The sequence below is a fragment of the Anarhichas minor genome, unplaced genomic scaffold, assembly GCF_050575085.1.
Source record: "Anarhichas minor isolate MPS153535 unplaced genomic scaffold, ASM5057508v1 ptg000026l, whole genome shotgun sequence".
Lineage (NCBI taxonomy): Eukaryota > Metazoa > Chordata > Actinopteri > Perciformes > Anarhichadidae > Anarhichas > Anarhichas minor.
The window spans coordinates 11,586,155-11,608,329 of record NW_027466472.1 but is presented as its reverse complement, the minus strand read 5'-3'; the positions used below and the strand labels follow the sequence as shown (position 1 = coordinate 11,608,329).

The window sequence follows — 22,175 nt, the reverse complement described above, 5'->3', positions numbered from 1 at the left end:
ATCCAGAAGCAAACTGGAAAGGAGTAAAGCAGCAGAGGAAACGTCGATATTCAGCCTGACAGAACAGACTAGATGTCCCTCTGTGTGTGACACACTCTTATTGATTCACACGCAAACAAGTCAAAGGGGTTGGCACAACACAAACACCGCTCTCTTTTCACATAACCCTAAAGGAATTAAATGATGTTAGATCAATATAAGGACAGATGTATTCCGAAGGGAAAAGCTTTACTGGAGACTTGCGATTTCCTACAAAACCTTTTTATGCCTCATACTTATAATTTACCCCCTCGTCTGTGCTCTTACGCCATCTCCGTACTCTCCCTGCATGTCTAATCCCTTCCTTGACGACAGGTGACATCAGCTACGGCCTCCACCAGCTGAAAAATCAAATCAAAATGAGTCTGGAGGAGCTTTATGAAAAAGGGAGTCAGGTGTGTGTGTTCTTATTCATCAAGGATGGATGTGTCTAACCTTTGATTAACCCCAGAAAGTACTGTGTGTGGTCACTGCTGTTTATTTGATTGGGCCACGTGCCGTGTATATTGGGTGGTGCTCACGCATACAGACCTGCTGCATGTGTCTGACAGATGGCAAGAGGAAATTACGTCTGTGCCAAGTGTCCTGCAGCATAACTGCGCCTGCTCTCCTCTGCTATTACCCCTAAAGGAGTCATAGTGTTTTTCTCTGCTCGCTTGTGTGGGCATTTGTGTGCAGGGTGACTGTATCACGATGACTGTTGGGGGCAGCTGGCAAGGTGCGGCCTGCCAGGATGCCGTGGCATCGTCTGGTCCAGGAGCCCGGGGCCTGCAGCTCATACCTGTCAAATCATATAGCATACAGTGTGACACCAGAGTGAGGAGCTCACATCGGAGATGGAGCAACCTGGCACGTGCATGTACTATATGGGTGTAGGTGTTGGTGATGTTTGTAGTGTGAGAGTGGTTGTTTTGCTACTACACCAGACACGTTCAAAATACAATACTGTATGAATTAGATAAACGGACATTTCTCTATTTTGCCATGGATGATTGAGTGGGATGATAATGGTTGGATGCACTCCAGGTTTTATGTTATGCTGTCACTGATGTACATTGTTTTATGTCAATTTGTGTGGAGGGTTTTTAGCATTTGTTTTAACATATTTGCATGTGTGATGCATTTATTTTATTTTTTTGTTCAACTCTATGTTCTGTGTTTTACCTGCGTGCCAGACAAAATTCCCATCGGGTCGAAGTGCATAAACAGAGCAAGTCAGCTTAGGGCCGACGGCGGTAAATTATTTTTACCGCCCATGTTAAAGCCTCTTTTTTTCATCAATAACAAACAGTGAATAACATAAATGCAGGAGAAAAATAACGCACTTAATATATTTGCATAATTAACCATGTGGTTCTATAAAACTGCCTGTCAACCCAGTAGAGTGAATGTTGATGGGTGTCAAATCATTTCTAGTTACTTTAACTATTACACAAAGTAAAAACTGTTTGCCAAAAAGACTCATTACTGTAAATCAAGACAATGGATGGGAAGCTGATGCCAGCAGGATGTTGTGCCGACAAAGTTTTCTCCTGCCTGAATTCACAGAGCAAAGGCTGAAATGAGTGAAGGGCCTGCTTCAGCGATCATGGGACTTCTCATGAATTTCACAGATTTTGTCAAAATGAAATCAATGCAACGCTGCAGGCATGTCTATAATTCTGAAATGGACTAGTATAAGAAGCGAATACAGGAATCATACATATCAGATACATAGCAGTACTGGCACATCTTTACTTCACATTGTCACACTTTCATACGAGTACGTAGACATAGTAATGCTCTTGTAAAAAGGGACGATAATACTGTGCAGGTGTAGAGTCACAGTTCAGTTCACACTTCACGAAGTGATAGAGGATGGGGGTGCAGGCTATATTTTTAGCTTAACATGACACTAATATCAAACTAATAATAGTGGGAGGATGAAGGTAAAGTGGATACGGCTGAGGATAACAGAAATGCCGGGAAACAACTTTTCTAAAATCTATTTTGACAAGCACCTTCAAAAAATTAGTAAAAAAAATCACAAACAGCTGTTTTGGACAGAACTTACTAAAGCTTACCAAAAGTATCGGCCAGTTACCCTTTTATGGAAGGTATGTAGTTGTATTTTAGTATATAAAATACTAGAAATCTGCACACAACAACCAAACACTAAGGCTGGGAGGAGATGCAGATGTGTTACTGTAATTTATACAGTGTTAACGTGTGTGCAGTCAGCATGAAGCGTGGTGGGAGGTTTAGTCTCCCGGGTCTACTCACTGATCTCCAGCTGTCTCTGAATGCGTCCCTTGCAGCGCTCCCTGTAGTCCGACTGGGTGGTGTTGTATTCTGACATCACCTCGACAAACTTACGGGACAGCGTGGAGTGCTAGAGACACAGCGAGGAACAACAGCAGTAGACACAGACTTAATAAGTAATTGGAATTGTAAATGAACAGGAGGTGAGCAGTTGCAAGCATTCATTGACATCACTGTCGGTGTAGCTGTGTCCACATTCCATACAACGTAACTCTGAGTATGTTTTGAGTGTGCTCACACTGAAAAAGTAATAAAATTGATGTATACAATTGGCCCACAATGCTCTGCACAGAGGAAATGGAGGAGCTGCAGGTTGTAGTGGCAAGTAAAATATAAGAATTACATTTTTATAAAACAGTTTATCTTAGTAAAGTTTAACTGAACTATACCTGTGTCTTGCGTATCCTCAGGTCAGCTGATGACTTGTTCTGGCTTTCTTCTTGCTCAATGGATTGCTGGATACCTGGAAAGATACACAAAATGGACATCCAATTGGCTCCTCTTGAAAATCATCAAAACAAAACAAATATAAAGACTAGAGTGTTGCTGACTGCCTCTAGAAGTTCCACTACACGACACAAGAGAAAAGTGTTGGATGAAAAAACCAACGTACTGACACTACTTGGCGTTAGTGGGGCTGAAAGTGTGAATCTGAGGATAGCCCGCTTGCACCAGAGGAAAGGTGATGAGGTCAGAAAATCAAAAAGGATTGTATTCATGAGAGCAGAAATGTGCTCAGAAACCCTCATGGCCGTCTGCCAAATGGATACATAAACATTTTGACCTGAGGGTGGTGTAAGAAGAAAGATCAGGAGATCATTAAAATCCACGTTTGTTTGCATGGTACTCTGGTCAGCAGCAGCTGTCAAGATATATTGCTCTGAAAGCGTTGGACGCACAGAGAGACAGATCGTCCACCTTGACAACCGTAGAGAAACTAATTGCCTCCCTGTTTTTACAGCTATAGCCAACAGAGTAAACACGTTCACTCATACAGTTAAAATAAGCAATTTCAAATTTAAGAATATGGTCATTTGTGATACATGTAATGTCTGAAAATTCTGCTACTTAAACATAACATAAGGCGAAGCAGGCTCTATATACACAGTACTCTGTACTGTAATATACATTTATATATTATATGTGAAATATATAAAAAGGGCAACTCGTCAGAACAGATCCGTCCATCAGGTATTTTAGAGAACTACTTCTCAACTTTATGTTGACCAAAATTCTTGAATTTTTAACAGGTGACTGAAAATTTTCCCACAAATGGAGCTAAACAACTAGCCATATGTAGCTGTTTTAGGGTTTTGATTAAACTGATGATCACATGTCTGAAACTTACACTTACTCAGCAATTACTTGTGTATGTAAGTTTGTGCAGTTCAGAGGGTTAAATTAAGACGGGTTTCGGCCAAAATTTTTTGGCCAACCCAACACATAAACGCAAACACACAAACAAACACACAGCAGGCACACACACTTACACAAAGGTATCCTGTGTCAACAAGTGACTTGGACTGGAGAGACACCGTTAGAGGCTTGTGATGCAGAGCCGGTTGTGCCTGATAGCACTTGTGTATATCAGTGTCCATATATGTGCACATGACACTGTGTGTGTGTGTGTGTGTGTGTGTGTGTGTGTGTGTGTGTGTGTGTGTGTGTGTGAAAAAGGAGCAAGAGAGACATGAAAAAGCTGCCACCAGGGGAAATTCGCTACAGTATGTTTCTGTTATATTAGTCAGTTTGTGTGCACAGGTGTGAATAAAACTTGTATGTGCTCATGCAAATGAATCGCAGGCACCTCCTCTGTTGTGAGTGACACTAATGACTTTGCTCACTGCAGCACAGACCCTAGGAGTGCAAACTGAGTTTATCTGTTAGCTGCCAAATTCTATACAGGTCTCTGTCTCTTCATGTCTCACTTGTTACCCTCTCCCCTCTCCTGAGGAAGCACCCTGGCTGTCACATAACATAAAAGACAAACTGCTGCACACACTGGTTATGGAAATAAAGAAATGATGACGTATTGTTATTGGTTAAAGCTGGAACTGAAAGAGCACAAAATGACTAATTGTACAACAATCAATTATGTGAAATTAGCAAATATTTGCTAGTTGCAACTTCAAACGCAAAGAATATTTTCATATTTTTGGCTGCTGATCAGTTCTTGAAACTCGTGGCAATTTGACAACATTTGAAATTTCGTGTACTAAACATGTAATTATTTGAACACAAAAACGCAAAAGGGTCTCACTGGCACAGAACATAATCATTAGTTGCTGCTCTAGCAGGAGAAAATAGAATAATTATACTCACTCTTTAATTTGGAGCGTATTTTGTTGGCCAACTTCTTGATGTCTGCCATAAGATCCTCCAGCTCAGCCTTCGTTTCTGAGGAAAGAAGAGGACAGGAGACAAGAGAAGAAAAGTAAAGAGGAGAAAAGAGATTAGTGGACTTAACTCACCCGCTCACATAAACCAGACACTTTCCCAGAGACAGAATCAATATTGACACACAAATGAAATGACTCCAAATGTCATTCCCGACAGGGACAAACAATTCATCAGCTTCAGTCCACAGTAGCACATCTTATTTAATAGTATACTTGTTTTTAATATACTCTTATTTGTTTACCATATTTTTATATTTTATTGTAAATTTCAACATGTTTCTATTTTTAAATCATGTCTTGTATTTTGCACTGTGTTGATTGTTTGATGTTATGCACCTTCCACCGAGTCAAATCCCTTGTATGTGCAACATACTTTGGTAATTAAACGGTTCTGATGTTATCCTTCCTTGTTACACAGCGTCCTTCGCTTCCCTCTACAGTCCACTGTCCTCTTTTCCATCCAGGCCCACACCCTCAAACATACACACTGTACTGTGGAGACATGAAGATGAAACACATTTGGGTTGATGGACGTGTGGGTGTTGACAAGTAAGATTTGCTATTTTGGTGACCAGAGAAACAAATGAAATCACAATCTGGACAACAACGGGATGAACGTATTGTTACCAGCAGGAGGTGGAGTTGTCAGATTTCAGTGATGACCAATCGAATCATCAAACTCCCTCCAGCATGAACTACTGACAGTTTTCTAAATGGAAACTGTTTTTGTCCAGAATGCACAAATGAACAAGAGAGTCCCTGAGCACAACAACTCTACAGTTTGCTAAAAATACACAATATAGAGCAGAAACAGACTTTTGACATGACTACTGATGAATTGATTTGTCTGTTGTGCAATAAAGCACAGACGTGTGTCCACGTCTCCAAACACGTCTGAAGGCAAAAGTGCTTATAGCTTGTTAAGCACGGTTTAGCCAAATTACGTGAAAAAGCTGTTACGTAATAACTTGTTTTTTTTAACTTCAAATGTAAATGTCATAGCAGTGGCTCTACTTGGGGCTTTTCGTTTTTTTGATCAGTGGTTGTTTATCACAAACACCCGTATTTTCCACATTAGCGCATATATAGACACAGCTCTTCTCATCAGTGCAAGCTTCAAAAGGCAGCAGCACTGACGGATGGCTGGAGTCACGCCACGTCACCATGTTGCTAATGACAAACTGAAGTTTCCTTTTAATCTTTTCTCCCTTCTGTCGCTCATTTCAGCTACAGCCAAACCAACCGTTTCATAATTCACACTTCAGATTATTACACATGGGGGATGGCACTGAAAACTCATTTTATCTAAAGTTGTAGGTCAGGCTAATTTGCAGTAAACCCCCTAGATTAATTAAGTCTTATCTCAAACATCAATAAAAGATCTTCTGTTGCAACTGTATAAAATGGAACAGATGGGAAATAGATTATGATTACTTTTGTCTTTGTGCTTTCCTCACGACTTTAAAACCGCCTTCCTCGTTGTTTTCATCCCCTCAAAATGTAGACAGACCAAACGGGTGGTGTGTCCTATTTGATCCTACAAGCTACTTCACCTGTTGTCACTTTTGAACAAATTATAAACACATAAGGATATTTTAAGTGTCCATAATTACTATAAAACCTTTCCTATGAAGATATATTTTATATTATAACAACTGTGTATTCCTATGTAGTAATTAATTCCCTACATAAGTTAAGGGTGCCCAGAGGAGCAGATATATACCTGCGTACAATGAGGTTATAGTGAGTTATAAATAATTTATTAAAGGTTTATGTATTGCTTACAAATGCTAACTAGTGGGGTTAAAGTATGGTGTTTTTATCAATTTAGTTTTTAGAGGAGCGAAAAAAATCTGGATAGAGAAAAGAACAAAAAGGAAGAGAAAAAGAGAAAACAGAATGGCTTTGACACACACTCTCTCTCTCTTTCACACCATTACCCTGGAGCATTAACTGCCATTTTTAGCACATTGAATGCAGTGAGATAGTCATTCATCATCTTAATGCCATAAGAGAACCAAATCTCCACATGTTAACAAGCCCTGGAAGCCAGCAGACATAAAAGATGGTCCTTAAAAATGACTCAAGTCCGACCACTCAATCAAACCGAACTGCCTGCAGCACTTCTCTATAATGAGTTTGTTTCTGAACGATACCTGCTTCTTCAAAGCTGCATAAATCCCAAAGATGAATAAGAGACGGGGGTAGACCTACTAAACTGAAACCCATAGCAAACATCTGCATCCAATTACAGACAGAGCCTCAGTGGATAATCTGATTGCACAGTTTGGGGAAGACTTAAATCACTGGTAGATGTTCAATTGAAAAAAATGTGCATACATGTACGAAAGAAGCTTCAAAATGATGAGTTCATCATATTGTTCCCTTCTCCACGGCTGCTTTGCAAATCTTCACTCTTTGACCATTAAAAACAGCCCACATGGCTGAAAACTCCAAACACAAACCGACAGTATAAAGTGGAGGATCCACTATTATAATCTGGCATCATTTTATTCACACTGAATAATATCATATGAATCCTAATCAGCAGCTTATAACAAACACAGGAAGACAGTCTCTGAAAATGTCTCCCTGCTAACTAAACGTCTTTACATCGACTACGTACGCAACTTACTTTAACCCAAACTATGATCTTTTGCTTAACAACGTTAAAATTGTGACGTGCGTATGCAACGAGTTGATAATGAGAACGGGTCGTTAATTGACAAGCGAAAAGCTTAAAATATGCCGTCCAATGAGACCACACCAGCATGTTTTTTTCTTTTTCAGCAGATGCTATTATAGGACCCAGGTGTCAGAGCCAACAATGCGACTAAAAACAGAAAATAATAAATCAATCAAATGTAAAAAATAGACTTCTAACAGGTCTCAGAGTGTAAGTCCTCAGTATGAGTCATTCATCCACAACCTAGTCCCCAAACATACTTTGTCACTCTTTATACTACTACTACTACTACTACTACTACTACTACTACTACTACTAAATGACTTTAATGTAATGTAATACTACTACTACTCCTAAATCTGACAGAAAGATTTAGGGATTACAGGCAACTCAAACCAGGGAATTCTCAATTACATGCATCAGCATGTCAAATCTCTAGGCCACAAGGAAGCCCAGGCTGGATGTTATCGATGTTTCTTAAAGATACCCTCTTGAGTTTTTTTACTGCCTGTTTTTCTGAGTGGGTCCCCATCTTGTTTATTGTGCACATCTCTAAACACTTTAAAATCATTTTTCTGCCAATGGCAGAATGTATGCCGTCGTATACAGTGATGTTGAATCAGAGATCAAGCTGAAGAGGTGGGCCGAGGCCCTCAAGGCAAAATGAATAAGCAGTGCTCTGTAGTACGTGTGTGTGTGTGTGTGTGCGTGCATGCAGCGAAAGCGGTACCTCATAGGTGTAATCACTTATAAATCACACATTACCCGTTTAGGAATGCAGCTACACTGTACAAACTGTACAAACTTTTAGTACAAACGAGGGTTACTTACTTCCTTGTAAATAAAAAAGGAAGGCACTTTTAACTTCTGGATTTTCCCCCTAACACTGCTTTAAATATTCATCTTTGTGTCCACTTGTGCACGTTTGCGCAACTTCAGAAACACGTCGAGGTTTAAGGGTTACGGAGCAGAGTCTCTGTGTAACCATAGTAACCTGCTCGATGAGGTCAGCTGCACCGGCACAACAGAGATAACGACGTAAAAGCAGAGCTTAGCTTTAGGCCGTGTGCGTGTGTTTGGTATGCGTGTCCCCCCCCCCCCCCCCCCCCCCGGAGGAGGCCTACCTGCCTGATCGTGTGTCTACTCAGCCTCATTATTGACATCGGTGATCGAGTAGAGGGACAAGTGAGAGAGAAGCAAATTGGAGGGCAAAACTGAAGAGTCAATTGAGCTGTGGCTTCACACTCTATCCCTCTCCCAGACGCTCTCAAAGGAAATTTTTCAGGTCACGCTTGTTGCCATCATAAAGACTGTGTTGCTATGGCGATGTGTGCAGTCGGTCCTCTCGCCAGCGTTCGATTGTTTCAATGTGGCGGAGGAAAAGAGACGCTGCGAGGCAGGAAGACATGGATGGTGTTCCAGGATGTTTATCAAAATGTAATAAATCTGTTTTTAAGGAAAGTTCGCCATCGTCTTCAAATCGTTGTTTGAGGTGAACAATCTTTGTGACACTTTTCTAAACCTAATAGTTTGTTTGCCCAGACAAAATCAAACCAGAATGACTGAAACAACGCAAAGAAACGAAGCAGATCTGTTCAACACTTCCCAATATCAGTCAAAGACACATTAGTTCAGAAGCCGGCCATTTATTTGGATATAGTGCAGACTTCTGAACAGAACCAGGCTGACTGTTTCTCACACTTTCCAGTTTTTGTGCCAAGCTAAGTTAGACAGCTACTGGCTTCATATTTAGCATACAGACATTAGAGTTGTATTATTTCTCTCATCTATCTTTTGAGAAGAAAACAAATAATCATACTTCCCAAAATGTCAAACTTTTCCTTTATCCTTTATCCTGCACCTGAAGCTCAACATCACATCTCGTGGGGTGGACGCCAATAACCAAACAGATGCTAACTTGTAGTGAGTATACTGGTACGTGTTTGACATCAATGAAAGCTTTTGCGAACGCACCACATCCGATTTCACTCGCAATATACTGACAGCCGTCATGTCTACTGATCAGGATGGTACCTACATCACTTAGTAGCATAATACCGAGATTTAGTAAAAGATGAACATCCTGGAAGTCTTATATCCAATTCTATACGCTTCAATCCAGCTGCACCACCTTTGGCTCTACAGCAGCAGCATTTATCCACTTTTCTTTATTATATCGACAAAGTGTGTGTGTGTGTGTGTGTGTCAGTCTAATGTCAGGGTACCATGATACTAACAAGACACCAAGCCACTTCTGTTTCCTCCGCTCTAACTCAGGGTCAATTGCTGCCACTTTAACCGCTAACTTGCAGCTATTTATCTTTTTCTCCATCTCTCTGCTCGCTCTGTAAATATATCACCTGTCCTTTGTGTGTTTGCGCCGCTTATTGATCGTCTAGAGTCCAGTCGTCTGATGTTCCAGAGAGACTGAATGTGAGCTCATCCCTCAAACATTACTGATCTTTGCCTTACTGCAGGAATACAGGATGAACTCAGAGAGGCCTAATGACAAACTGACAGCACAGATAAAGTTTAACCATTAATAGATACAACTTACTTGCTCATCCCAACCTTTCCAGTCTGACCGGTTGTTGCACAGCTTTTCTACGATTATTGACTGCTGTTACTGTTTAAAATCCATATATATATATATACACACACACACATACAAATAAGCAAACAAGTACACTCCGATACTTCAAAGTAGCCCTTATTATCCTAACAAACTTTGCGAGATTAGTTTAATTTCTGAATTTTTTTATGTTCTTAGTGGGGTTTTTATGTAACAGTATTTGGTATAAACATATCATTTAGTTTAAATAATATCTTTCCCTTATTCTCAAAAGCCAGGACAAACTAATGTGTATTGAGGTCTGACACCTTGATCTGCAGTCAAACATAAGGTACCGGGTGTTGGAACTTTGCCATGTAAAGATGATAACTCACATTCATCAGGAATGTTTTCAGTACAGTCAGGCTAATATCTAAGGTGCAAGGGCACCACTCAAGTGCAGACGTGGATGTTGTATCTGATTAAGTCTCTGCTAACAACCCCATATCCTCCTGTCTGACAACCTCTCGGTCTCCTGCAACATCTTCCAAGACAGTATTACAGGGTTACTGTGAATGTTGCTGTCACTCTGAAACCTCCCTCTGCCGCCCTCAACACATGACATTTCAATCTAGATCAGAGCATTACCACCACACGCCTCTCGCTGACCGCTGGCTCAGGGGTCAAGAGGACAGAAGGCTGTTAAACTGATTTATTTTACTAGCTTTGACCTCTTTTATGTGCATAAATGTGCACGTCTGTCCTTAGCCTTGGCTTTGACCGTCCACATTGTATTAACCTCACTTTAAGAGAGATATTATTATTCCACAAGATAAAGCTGTGTCTTTAAAGGCTGTAATATCAGCTCGGACATTCAAGAAATCAAGAGAGATAAAGGGTAGAAACCGAGAAACAAGATGGTAGAAGAGAAACAAAGGGAAGACAGAGAGCTGGGGGAACTTACAGCACACAACACTTTCAAATTTTGGTTGAGGGTGGTGGAGCTTTGGCAAACAGCACTCCCAGGGTGGGAGCACACTTAGCCAAAAGCTGATACTAGAAATAGAAACACTCGCAGGCTGCAATTAAAACAAGCATCTCCAGAGCTGCAAGTTGAGGACTTTAAAGAGTCAGAGGAAAGATGCTCTTTAGAAACTGGAGGCTGGAGATGTCAGAGGGAGCAAACACTAAGTGGTTGGAAAAACAGACTGAGAAATGTTGTTAAATAAACTCCTATCAGTGTCAAAGATAACATTTTCTGCACGTTATTAAACTAGAAGTTTAAGTACATTTCTCATTGGAATGGTGGTAGTTCAACAACAAAGCAAAACCCAGAATACATATAACTTATTATAATCTTTGACTTGGTTTGAGTGATAACCAATTCACAAAAGATTTGTATTCCTACAGGTCCAAAATAAAACTGCAAAGTGAAAATGGAGTAATAGACAAACAAAAGCAAATGAGTTGCTTGGTTTACACTAATTTGTAGACTCATTTTCTAGTAACACTCTGCAGCCAGAAGTGCTGACAGAAAACACAAATCTTAAGTCCCTCTGCTGGTTTTCAGGTGTTCTTGCATTGATTTTTGCTTCCTCTTAGTAGTGTAAACAGCACTGCAAGGTATTAATCCAGGCTGCTTGTCTCAAATGGTTTTAATGTACAGACCAGGGAGGCACATTCATTGCACTGGGATAAATCGTCAATGATCACTGCTCAGGTTTGGTTTCCTCCAACGGTCCATCAACCAGATTACATTATGCTAATTATATAATCCAAAACTGGCCGTAGGTGTGATTGTAAGTGTGAATTATTCTGCTTCTTCTGATGAATAACAACCTGTAGTTTGTAAAATTACTCTCTGTAAGAGTGGAGATGAAGATAAAACCAATATAAACACAAGCACAAGCATTTAAAACAATGATGATAGATATCTAGCCTGCAACTACAGAGAGGAGCAATGACTGAAAGAGATCAAACTTCCAAACGTCGTATTTCATTTCAGATCAACCTCGCACTCTTTGAGGAACAGTTGAGTGTTAAAGGCCACCGATGCTCCTGCAGGACTTTTGGGCTTTAATTCTGAAATTTATCAAGTCCAGTCTCATTGATCAAAATAACGTGAAGCAGCGCTGCACAACGCCTATAAACAATACTAGAAAACAAAACAAATAATGCAATTATTTAATGGGCAATGTGAATTCAATCATGCTTCTAAATATAAATTGCATTTGTGTCTTCCCTTCCTGCATTAGAGGAATTTGCTCATGAAGGAACACAGGTTCAATACCCATTATGACCTGTTGGCTATTACCTAATCTATCATCATTATTGAACCTACTCCTGTACACAGATGCTGAGCACAGCCCCCACAATCACACAAATAGCGAGTAAAAACAAGCAAATACACTCACACACAAAACATATATTGCAATTCCCTGGTGGAAATTTGCTATGCTTCACTTAGGGGAGTGAGTAAACCGTGATATGGGATAGTATGTAATGCAGGGGCGAAGGTAATATTACATAGAAGAAGCAGCTGCATTTGTGCGTGTGTGTTAATATGGGCTCTGTGGGCTGGAGTTAACCCCTGGAGATCAACAGGAAATGTCTCAGTCAGCGAACACAAAAGCTCAGAGCTCCCCCAGCAGAGGGGGAGGGAGAGAGGGGCGAGGTCGGGGTCGTGTAGATAGATGGCCAGGTGGGTGGTGGCTGGGGAGATGTGATGCGATTATGAAACTGATAAACCGTGACAGAAACAGAAGGTTTATCACCGCACAATGTTACGCTGAGTTGTGAAAGACTCACTCTCAGTATCGCACACCCAAAGTCTCAGCGCCTATTTTCAGAGGAAGAGTGAGGAGAGGAGCACTTAGATGAGAAACTACGGTGAGAAAAATACTTGTGAACAGACGAAGAGACTCCTACCAACAGGAAGGAGATGGAGTTTGAGTTAATGGGAGGAACAGAAACAGAACAGGCTCCTCTCACCACAGGGGAGAATAAAAAAAAGAATACCAGCAAAGACTGAAAACGCTATAAAACAAACAGAATATTCATAAAAATGATGAAAGACCACACTAGCTTTTTGGATGAGCAACATTTTATATGCAACAATGAGTCAGTGTAGATCTTAAAGCACATTCGATTTCACATTAAAATATCATTGTGAAATTAGTTTTGATGACACACGTCAGACGAGGCTGAAGCACGGAAATCTTTGCCACATTATGACAACTATCGGATGGACTGCCATGGAGTTTGGTACAGATATTCGGGGTGCCCAGATGATGAATCCTGACCTCCTGACTTTTCCTCTAGTTTGAATTGCCAAAAAACTCATCATGCTCAGTATAGCGGATGTTGTCAGGAAAAACAATAAGAAACATTGACAGTGAACATATTGCAATCTTGCATTCAATATGAACATTTCAATGTGTCCCAGTGTCCTTGATAACAAAACACAATCTGGGCAGCATTATATTTCCGAACAAAACGTGTTGGTTGATGGAAATTAGTTATATACAAATTTGATTTATAATAAGAAGAGTTGCACACATCCACGATATTAAACGCTGCTCAGGAGATAGAGGAGCGTCCTTGATGAAGGTATTCAGATCATCCCAGTGGCCACAATGCAACAGGCAGACAGTAAAGAACGCACTGACCCAACTCTGTAATGAACGACCCTGACATTTACATCAGCTGCTTACTGATGTGCATTTATCAGGCACACACACACACACACTGAGCATTGATTTACATCACAAAGGAGACAACTTGTGGAAGAATCCGTATCTTAAATGCAGCAGCTCGCCTCGTTGCTGCTCCGCTCTGTGTGTCAACGGCACAACGTGGCTAGTTAAAAGGCTCATCTGATGCCTGCTGCTGCAAGCAGATCGATGCTATTTCAGGTAGGTGGGAAGGTGGGAATCAGGGAGAGGAAAAGGGAATGGGGGGTGGTACTAGTGCGAGTAACATCCCCCTCGATGCCCTGACATAAATGAGAGAGGAGGAGGTGTGAGAGGCCAGAGATGCGGGAGTAGAGAGAGAGGAGCAAAGATGGATTGTGGCACGGACTGAACAAATGTAAAGAGGAGAGTGGTTGAAATAGGTAACGGGAAGAGACAGAAAGAGAGAGATGGTGTTAACAGCAGGCTAAGAGGTAAAGACAGGACTAAAGAGAAATGGAGAGGGAGCAGAAAAGTGGAGAAAAATGGACAATGGAGTCATTTTCCTTTCTTTTGTTCAGTGGAATCTACCACTGCAGCAGTTGTAATGGTGATAACAGTAATCATTACCTTTCTGCGTTCCATTAAGAGCTTCTCTTACACATCACTGAGTCACTGCCTTATTAAAGTGTTATCATTAAAGAGCGGTAGAATATAAGTGTATGCAAAAGGGTCAGTGTGACAATGTAACCTTCTTTGGTTGAGTAGTAGTACACAATAAAGGAATAAATTCTGCATGAAATTAACTCATTCGGTGTATTGATGATGGCGGTGGAGAGCGCCGTCCAACATGTTGCTCTAAAATCTCTCATAGGTTTTCAACTGGGTAGGGTTCCGACTTTGACTGAGTAACACACAGTCAGACTTCAGATAGACGTCTAAATTAATCTGTTGCACAAAGCTGTCTCAGTAGAACTAATTTGCTATGAATTCTGGGTAAATTAAGACTTTTTTTAAAACTACAAAAGATGGCTGATCAAGCAACCGTGGCACTGCAGCAGAAAATGTTCGCCTGCTGGGAGATTTCAACAGTTACAAGGACATTTCACTGCTGTATATTTTAACAGGTTACTGCAGCTTCACACACTCCACAGCATTGGTCGGAGTTAGCCTGCCTAACTTTTTTTGAATAAAAATAAATCAGTCTTTGTGAACCTCTGTGTGTCTAACCTGCATGAGAATAATCTAAGAGTAAAATCAAGACTGACCTAATACTGCAGACCAGTCTAAAATATTTCTGGTGAATGTGAAGGTCTTAATGAGTCAACAAGAGGAACCACAAAAGACACAAAGCCTTACTCTCATCTGGGTTAGGTGACGCGAGGATGGCGCTGTGATTCCTTTTCACCTCCTCAACTTTCTCTGCCAGAGACTCGATGAAACCCCGGATCTCCTCCACCTGTCGAGAGAGAGAGAGAGAGAGAGAGAGAGAGAGAGAGAGAGAGAGAGACCAAAAGGCACTTTAGATCTCCTCAGTGCTGAGGCAGGAAGTACCTGTGATTAGCTTGAGTGATGTTGATAGAAACCAAACTAAAGATGTCATTATCGTATTACAAGCAGAACGAAAGCAGAGGGAAGCAGGTTCAAGTGAAAGAAAACACAGATATTTAATATTTTTCATTTTTATCTGGGCTCCATCATCATTTCTCTGTGACTTTTTGAAACACTGGAGCAATCTTTTATGTATATGATGTGTGGAATAACACTTAACAGGGCTGTATTCAAACTAAAATCTAGAAAATTACCATACACATACATCCTCATCGAAATACAGCTGCCATTAATACTGAATACAAACAAAGCCACGTCCACTTCATTTAAATTAACAAATGCTTTGGGAGTCATTTTAGTCAACAACACCTGGCAGGAGAGATGGATCACCATGTGCTGTGAAAATGACTCAGTTCTCAAAAGACGCCGCTCACCTGAGTCTTCACAACCTGTGATGTAGCTCAGGATGTGAAGGAGTGAATATGTGAATCAGGGCTTAGACGAGGCTGCACATTGGAAAATTGCAGCTGCACAAAGCACCAAAAGATGATGCAGCTACACGACATGGCAAAACGTATGTGGATAACCAAACATCACACCCATATTTGATTGTTCAACATCTCATTTAAAAACGATGAGCATTAATCTGCTGCTATAACAGCTTCCACACTTACTGGAAGGCTTTCCATTAGACTTTGGAGCCTGGCTGAAGAGATTTTGTGCCACTCAGTCACAGAAACATTAGTGAGGTTGACCGCTGATGCAGAGAGATCAGATCTGGCTCACAGTCGGTGTTCAAGTTCATCCTAGAGGTGTTGGATGGGGGCTGAGGTCAGGTGATGTTTTTTCCCACCAAAAATCACAGAACCATGTCTTTATGGTCCTCACTTTGTGCACAGGAACACTTTCATGTAGAAACAGGAAAGAGTCTTCTTCAAACTGATGTCAATAGGAAGTACACTGTTGTCCTAAATATCATTAGCTGCGTTTCCTTTTTTACAAATTTTAAGCAATTTGAAATGTTGCAAAAAATAAATGCAAATTAGGCGCATTTCCATCAACTGGTTTGTAGTAAATAAACTCGGCTGCATAGTTTAGTCAGAAGTTGGCAGTATAGGCTACGCATCATGTCTGTAATCCTCCAGTAAACAGAACAGAAGAAGAAGTAGGATTTGTAAACCGAAAAGAAAACAATCTATGAGAGTAAAATGGAGAGAGGTCTTCAAGAGTTTCAATTGGGCATGTTTTAATTGTTCTTTCATATCAGCTAGTATTGGCCATGTTTCATGTTGTCTGCAGACGTAGACAAGCATTCATACGTTATGGGAATATCAGAGAATACGACCACAGCAGAAACAGCAGATCAGTAATGGGAGTTAAATGTTTTCTACGTCAGAATTTATTTGGCAAAGGCTTTTCCATAATCTATTTTATTATTATTATTAATTTATTTATACATACTCTTTTTCGATGCAGACAAAAAACACTTAAAGCACGGGAGTTTTATAAATTTTTGCCATTTCCATGTAACTTTTCTAATGCAAATGGAAAATGTGCAAAAAAGTACATGAATGGAAACTTGGTCATTGTGTGCTTTAGTATTAAGAGGTACCTTGATTGGAACTAAGGAGCCGAGCCCAGAAGTATGCAAAAGTCATCATTTTACAAAAAAACATTAGGGATCATCAGCATCCATTAGAAAACATCCAACAACAGAAAACAGACATCTGGATCTCCATCAAAATCCTTCCTAACAGCTACTTGACTTGGTCCCTACCAATAAACAAATCAAATGCATATTCTGCAGAAAAACGACACATGAACTGACTAACTAATGAGGTCAAAAAATCATCTGCACCGAGATAAAGGTTTGACATTCCTCCCTGCTGCCTCGTCATCAGCTGTGCTGCCACTGGCAGGTAACAGCTGGACGAGCAGCAGGTCACATCTGTCAGTGACTTTATCAGTGTCTACTTTAATCTCAGTCTGTCATCGAGCCTCGATCACTCTCTCTGCACCTGCTACACTTCAGGCCAGCCTGTTCTCCCTTCATTGTCCTCTACGATATGTCCGAAGTTATTTGACTGTCACTCCTCTGCGCTCCATCCGTATCTCCATCCATATTCTTGAGCTCTCAGCCTGGGTCATTAATCCCCCATTATCTCTTTAATTAGCTGCTGATTGGCTACGTTTTTAAAAACAACAACATAATTGGCTCCGGGAGACCACTGGGGAGAGACCAGAAGGCACATCGAGGTGAGTACAGAGTTAAATGCATGTAAGAGAAACAGGTGGGGAGAGATGAGAATTAAAAAGTAAGATTGAGACAGGAACAGGGAGGAGGAAGTGACAGAGACGGTAAGTGAGCAGAAGATGAAACGACTTTAAGCTGTCTTGGTTTAGAGACCATGAGTTAGTGAGTCACAGTCAATCCCTCAGGTCTTATAAAGACATCAGGCAAATTTTATTGGTGTGGGAGAAAAAACTATTTTAGACATGCAGAAACAAATAAAGAAGCACACAAACACTCTCCTATTATCCTAACTATTCTTTACTCTTGATTCCACCAAATAATTTGCTGGAATCTTACAAATGCTCAGAAAGAATAATGTCTCTAATAATGTCACTACTTTGCTATCTCATTTTTTTTTTTTTTTTTTACCAAAGTAAGAGTCTAATTCTGGTACGGAGAATGATTAGAGGGCTCAAGGCCCCAGTGGGTCTGTCTTCCCGTTGCTCACTTCATTCTTGCATCATCTGGTGAAGGATTGTGGAGGCTTGAATTGAGCCTTGTTACATGATGTAAAGAGAGTACTGACAGACGTCATGGTGATTTTTTATGCATCTCAAAGTAATGACAAATACATAAAAATAAGGCTAAAAATCGTTTAATGGCTTTCATTAACTCTTACAAGCATTTTACTTTTGTCTCACAGCTTGAATGTTCTTTCTTTTAAGGACTTTGTAACTGTAACATCTCTGTAGAGCCTTTTGCAGTTTGTAAACAATGGTGACTACGTCGTAATCTTGTCTGACACCTGTAGAACTCGAGTCCGCTGTTGGAATATCGATTGTGACAACCGAACATGCACCAACCAGATATTTTGATGCCGTTACCAGTTTTAATTCAATGTTTAAAGCTTGTTAACTCGTCTGGATGGCTGGGGCTGAACGGCACTTCCGTTGCCACATGCGCATGCATATTGTTGTGGACGTCGGGCTGTAAAATAATCTATAAAAAGTACCCTTATTTATTACAATCATCAATGGGTAAAGGACAAATTTGTAATATTCTTTACAATAAAAGTTAAAGTATAAACAGTTCAGCTAAATATCCCAGTCCACTTCAGAGCAATACCAGGTTTCAATCTTGTATTGCAGTTTTTAACAGCATAATATACATTTTATATCTAACATTTTAGTTGCTGACACGCAATAAATACTTTAACACCCTCCTCATTGCAGCGTAATTTATGACCGCATAACGATTGGAGCCTCAACTTAGCGTCACTACTGCAGACACATGCACGCACAGACTTCTGAAAAAGCTGTGAAGTCAACATACACAACATATGGTACAGATTCGTTCTTACAGACTGAAGGCCACAAGGTGTGGCAGTAAACAGCGCATGTCAGATGTCCTACCTGCTGCTGAACGACATGGCTGAAAAGTAGAGACTTCATTATTGCTACCATCTGTGGCGATACAACCACTCCAGAAAACTATAGTTTTTAAACTCAATCATGAAGATGGCTGTGTTTGTATCTGCTTGAGTTCATTGGCCACATTCATTATGAAGAAATACATCAATCATGTGCAGCAGTAAAGCTCTTCCACAAGTCTTCATACTGATGATTAGATCATTTTTTTGTTGTTGTTTTTTAATCCTTGTGTAAAGCATACAAATATGCCCACAATGCACAAGACATGTAATATAAACCAGATCATGGAAGCAGCACATTCTATAGTTTCAAGTGGCACTATGAATGGCACTCTTTTTTTCATCTGTGTATACCAGAATATTTCAGGATTTTATTTTAAAAAAAGTGTTCTATGACACCGAGGCATAAGCTATAAAGCTCCTGATCTTGTTAAAAGGGTAAATGTATTATTGTTTTTGCTCATTAAGTTTTTGAAAATGATCAAATGCAGCATTATCCTATGATTGCAATACAGGCAATTACATCCACTTAAACACACATACTTAAATACACACCCATATGCACGCTTGCACAAACAAATTATAAAATCAATATCCACACTGAGGGTCATGTTTATGGTGTGAGTAAAGGACAGAAGGCAGCAGTGGTCTCTCCACGATTGAAAGCTTTAACTAATGTTGTAATTAATGCACCCAGTCAGGGCGAGAGCCTGATTACTCCTTCTCTCCCTCTGCTCCTTTAATCTGCTCCCTTCTCTATTTGCATCTCCCTCTAGCACATGTACCTGTTCCTCCTCTCTTGTTTTGCTGTCTAACTTCTCCACATCACCCTCATTTCAAAATCTCTCTCTCTCTCTCTCTCTCTCACCATCCCACCTGCTTCTGGCTCAGCCTCAAACTGTTCTCTGTGGATCCCGCTGTCTCCACATTTTACTCAAACTCCTCTTTCTTCACTTTCTCACTTGAAATTCCAGACAGAAAAAGAGATGTAACTTTCAGTATCTAGGATGATACAGACAGTCTGTCAGAGGCAACACGCAGCAGGAGAACAGAGATGAGAGGAGACAAATGACTGCAGAGCTCCCTCAGAGCTAAAACATCACATAATTACAGTGTTTTAGGAGACATTTTGTAGTTAAACCACGTGATGATTGTCAGACCTGAAACTCAGGAGAGTTAGTCACACGTGCAGACGTACTTCTTGTTATACTGTACATTAAAAAAAGGAAATGAAAAGTAGTGTTTTTTAGATCTGGACTAGTCTGTTACTAAAATATGTTGCAGGGGAAGCTGGCAGACATTTGTTCCTATACACTCAAAGAGAGTTTAATGTTTGCATTTTAACATGAAGTCAGGCACGTACAACTTGTCAAGGATGTAATTTGTCATCTCTACTTTTCTGATATTAACAAAACAAAACATGAAGTTGCAGCCAAGGCCTCTGATCTAGCATGAAGCAGTTTGCAGCTCAGCAGCTCAGCGTGATGCTGTCAAGATGAAGACCTTTAAAGCAAAACTTATACTTTCCGCTAGTATGCGAAGGTCCATGTAACGTAAATATTGTCATCAGAGGGTGTACACATAGGCTCTGTGCGGACATCTGCAGACCGTCAATTTGTTGTGAGCACACGGACAAGTCCAGACAGGTTCTACCACCACACATGTGCGATCTATTGCGCATTTGTGGATCAATGTACTAAATACTACACACTGGACCTTTAAATGCATTCCTCGGGGCTTAGCAATCGGATTTTATGTTGCACTCTGTGTGATTGATTCTGTTAACATTGAAAGGAGCCTGTTCGGGTAGTTTGGGCACCTATAGTATGCTTTCTGGTCATCTCCCTTTGGAGGCTTTCAAGGCATGACCAACTGGGAGGAGACGAGTAAGATCAAGCACACATTGAAGGGATCACTCTCCCAGCCACACTGGAGTGCAACTTATTTGGATAAGGGCATTCGGGCTGCTCTGTTTGTCTTGCTTCCACAACTATGAGCAGGATAAGTAATGGATAGGACACCATAGAACATGTTTCTATCAAGGTGGGTCATAGGATACTCATTCTAAGTGTTAACTATTTATCACAATAACGGGGCACATTTTGGTTCAGCGGTGTGTTTTTGCTGCCGTGATGGTGCAAAATGAATCTGCATAAGTGTGATCCAGACGTCCCTCTATAAGCTCACAAACACCGAGCAGAGTGTGAGGCGCAGACACTTCAATTTACAAGAACTCCTAACTGAATGGAGAAATCTAAATGCTAATGCTTAAGGAGGCGGTGGAAGGGGAGGTGGACAAAGTTGGACCTCTGAGAAGCAGGCGGCAGTTATAGCTGCATGGAAGCAGCAATGAGTGTGTCAATCATATATATGCCTGTTGGTTGGCTACAATATGCAGTGGTGTATAGTAACGAAGTAGAAATACTTCGTTACTGTACTTAAGTCGTTTTTTTGGCTATCTGTACTTTACTTTACCATTTATATTTCTGTTGACTTTTACTTTTACTTCACTACATTTTGCAAAGAAATCTGATACTTTTACTCCGATACATTTCCCCTGAAACCTTCGTTACTCGCTACAAAATCAAATCTATCTTTAGAAAAAAAATGAATCATGAGACCAGCGTCGGGGACTGTGGTGGAACACAGACTGCAAGCAAGCAGGTTTGGCGAATCAGTGGTCCTAGCTTGCAAAGTTAAATCATTGGTTAATCACGTTAATGCGCAATTGCAAACAAGTGCTCTCAAAGCCGCGGTGTTTTGATTCCCAGTGATGCCCAGGATGCTACATGCTATAGCTAGCGAGCGACAACACGAGTAGAATTCCACACAGGACGGGTGGGATGAGGAGAGGTGGATGGGTCAAACAAACACTGGTGTCTCCTCCAGGAGGCCGCAGTTTGTGCCATGTGTGAAACGAGAAGCCAATGTTGATTTATTTGTGACGTGACTTCCGTACTTAAGCAACGCCACTTCCGGAGATATTTTAACGCAAACCACGATCTTTTCCTAAACCTAACTAAGTAGTTTCATCGCCTAAACCTTAGTTGTTTCCTGTGAAGATGGAAGTTTATTTTGAAAAGACAGTATGCATGTAACAAGTGAAAACAGACTCATGTTGCTGGACTTTTGCAGGAAAAACGCACGAAAAATGAGGAGTAACTTTTCGTAAGATATCAATAAAACGGGGATGAATTTATATCATTGTATAAAGAGAGTGACATGAGAAGATCAATCTCATGTCTGTAAGTTAAATCAGCTATAATCACTCTTTTAAAGTGATTAGTGACTCGTCTAAAACATTTTAAAAAGGAA

The 22,175-nt window shown here is 40.5% G+C and overlaps 1 protein-coding gene across 2 annotated transcripts in view; it reads right to left on the bottom strand.

Annotated features, from left to right (window-relative positions):
- Positions 1–22,175, bottom strand: part of stx1a (syntaxin 1A (brain)) — a 50,987-nt gene that overhangs the window by 12,507 nt on the left and 16,305 nt on the right. For both annotated transcript variants that reach the window (XR_012956180.1, XM_076099988.1), the window contains exons 3-6: positions 15,007–15,106; positions 4,663–4,737; positions 2,730–2,803; positions 2,302–2,410 (exon numbers count right to left, since the gene is read on the bottom strand). Coding sequence is in view for 1 of the 2 variants with exons in the window: in XM_076099988.1 (XP_075956103.1) it covers positions 2,302–2,410; positions 2,730–2,803; positions 4,663–4,737; positions 15,007–15,106 (358 nt within the window). In the remaining variant the exon portion in view is untranslated. The remainder of the gene's footprint in view (positions 1–2,301; positions 2,411–2,729; positions 2,804–4,662; positions 4,738–15,006; positions 15,107–22,175) is intronic.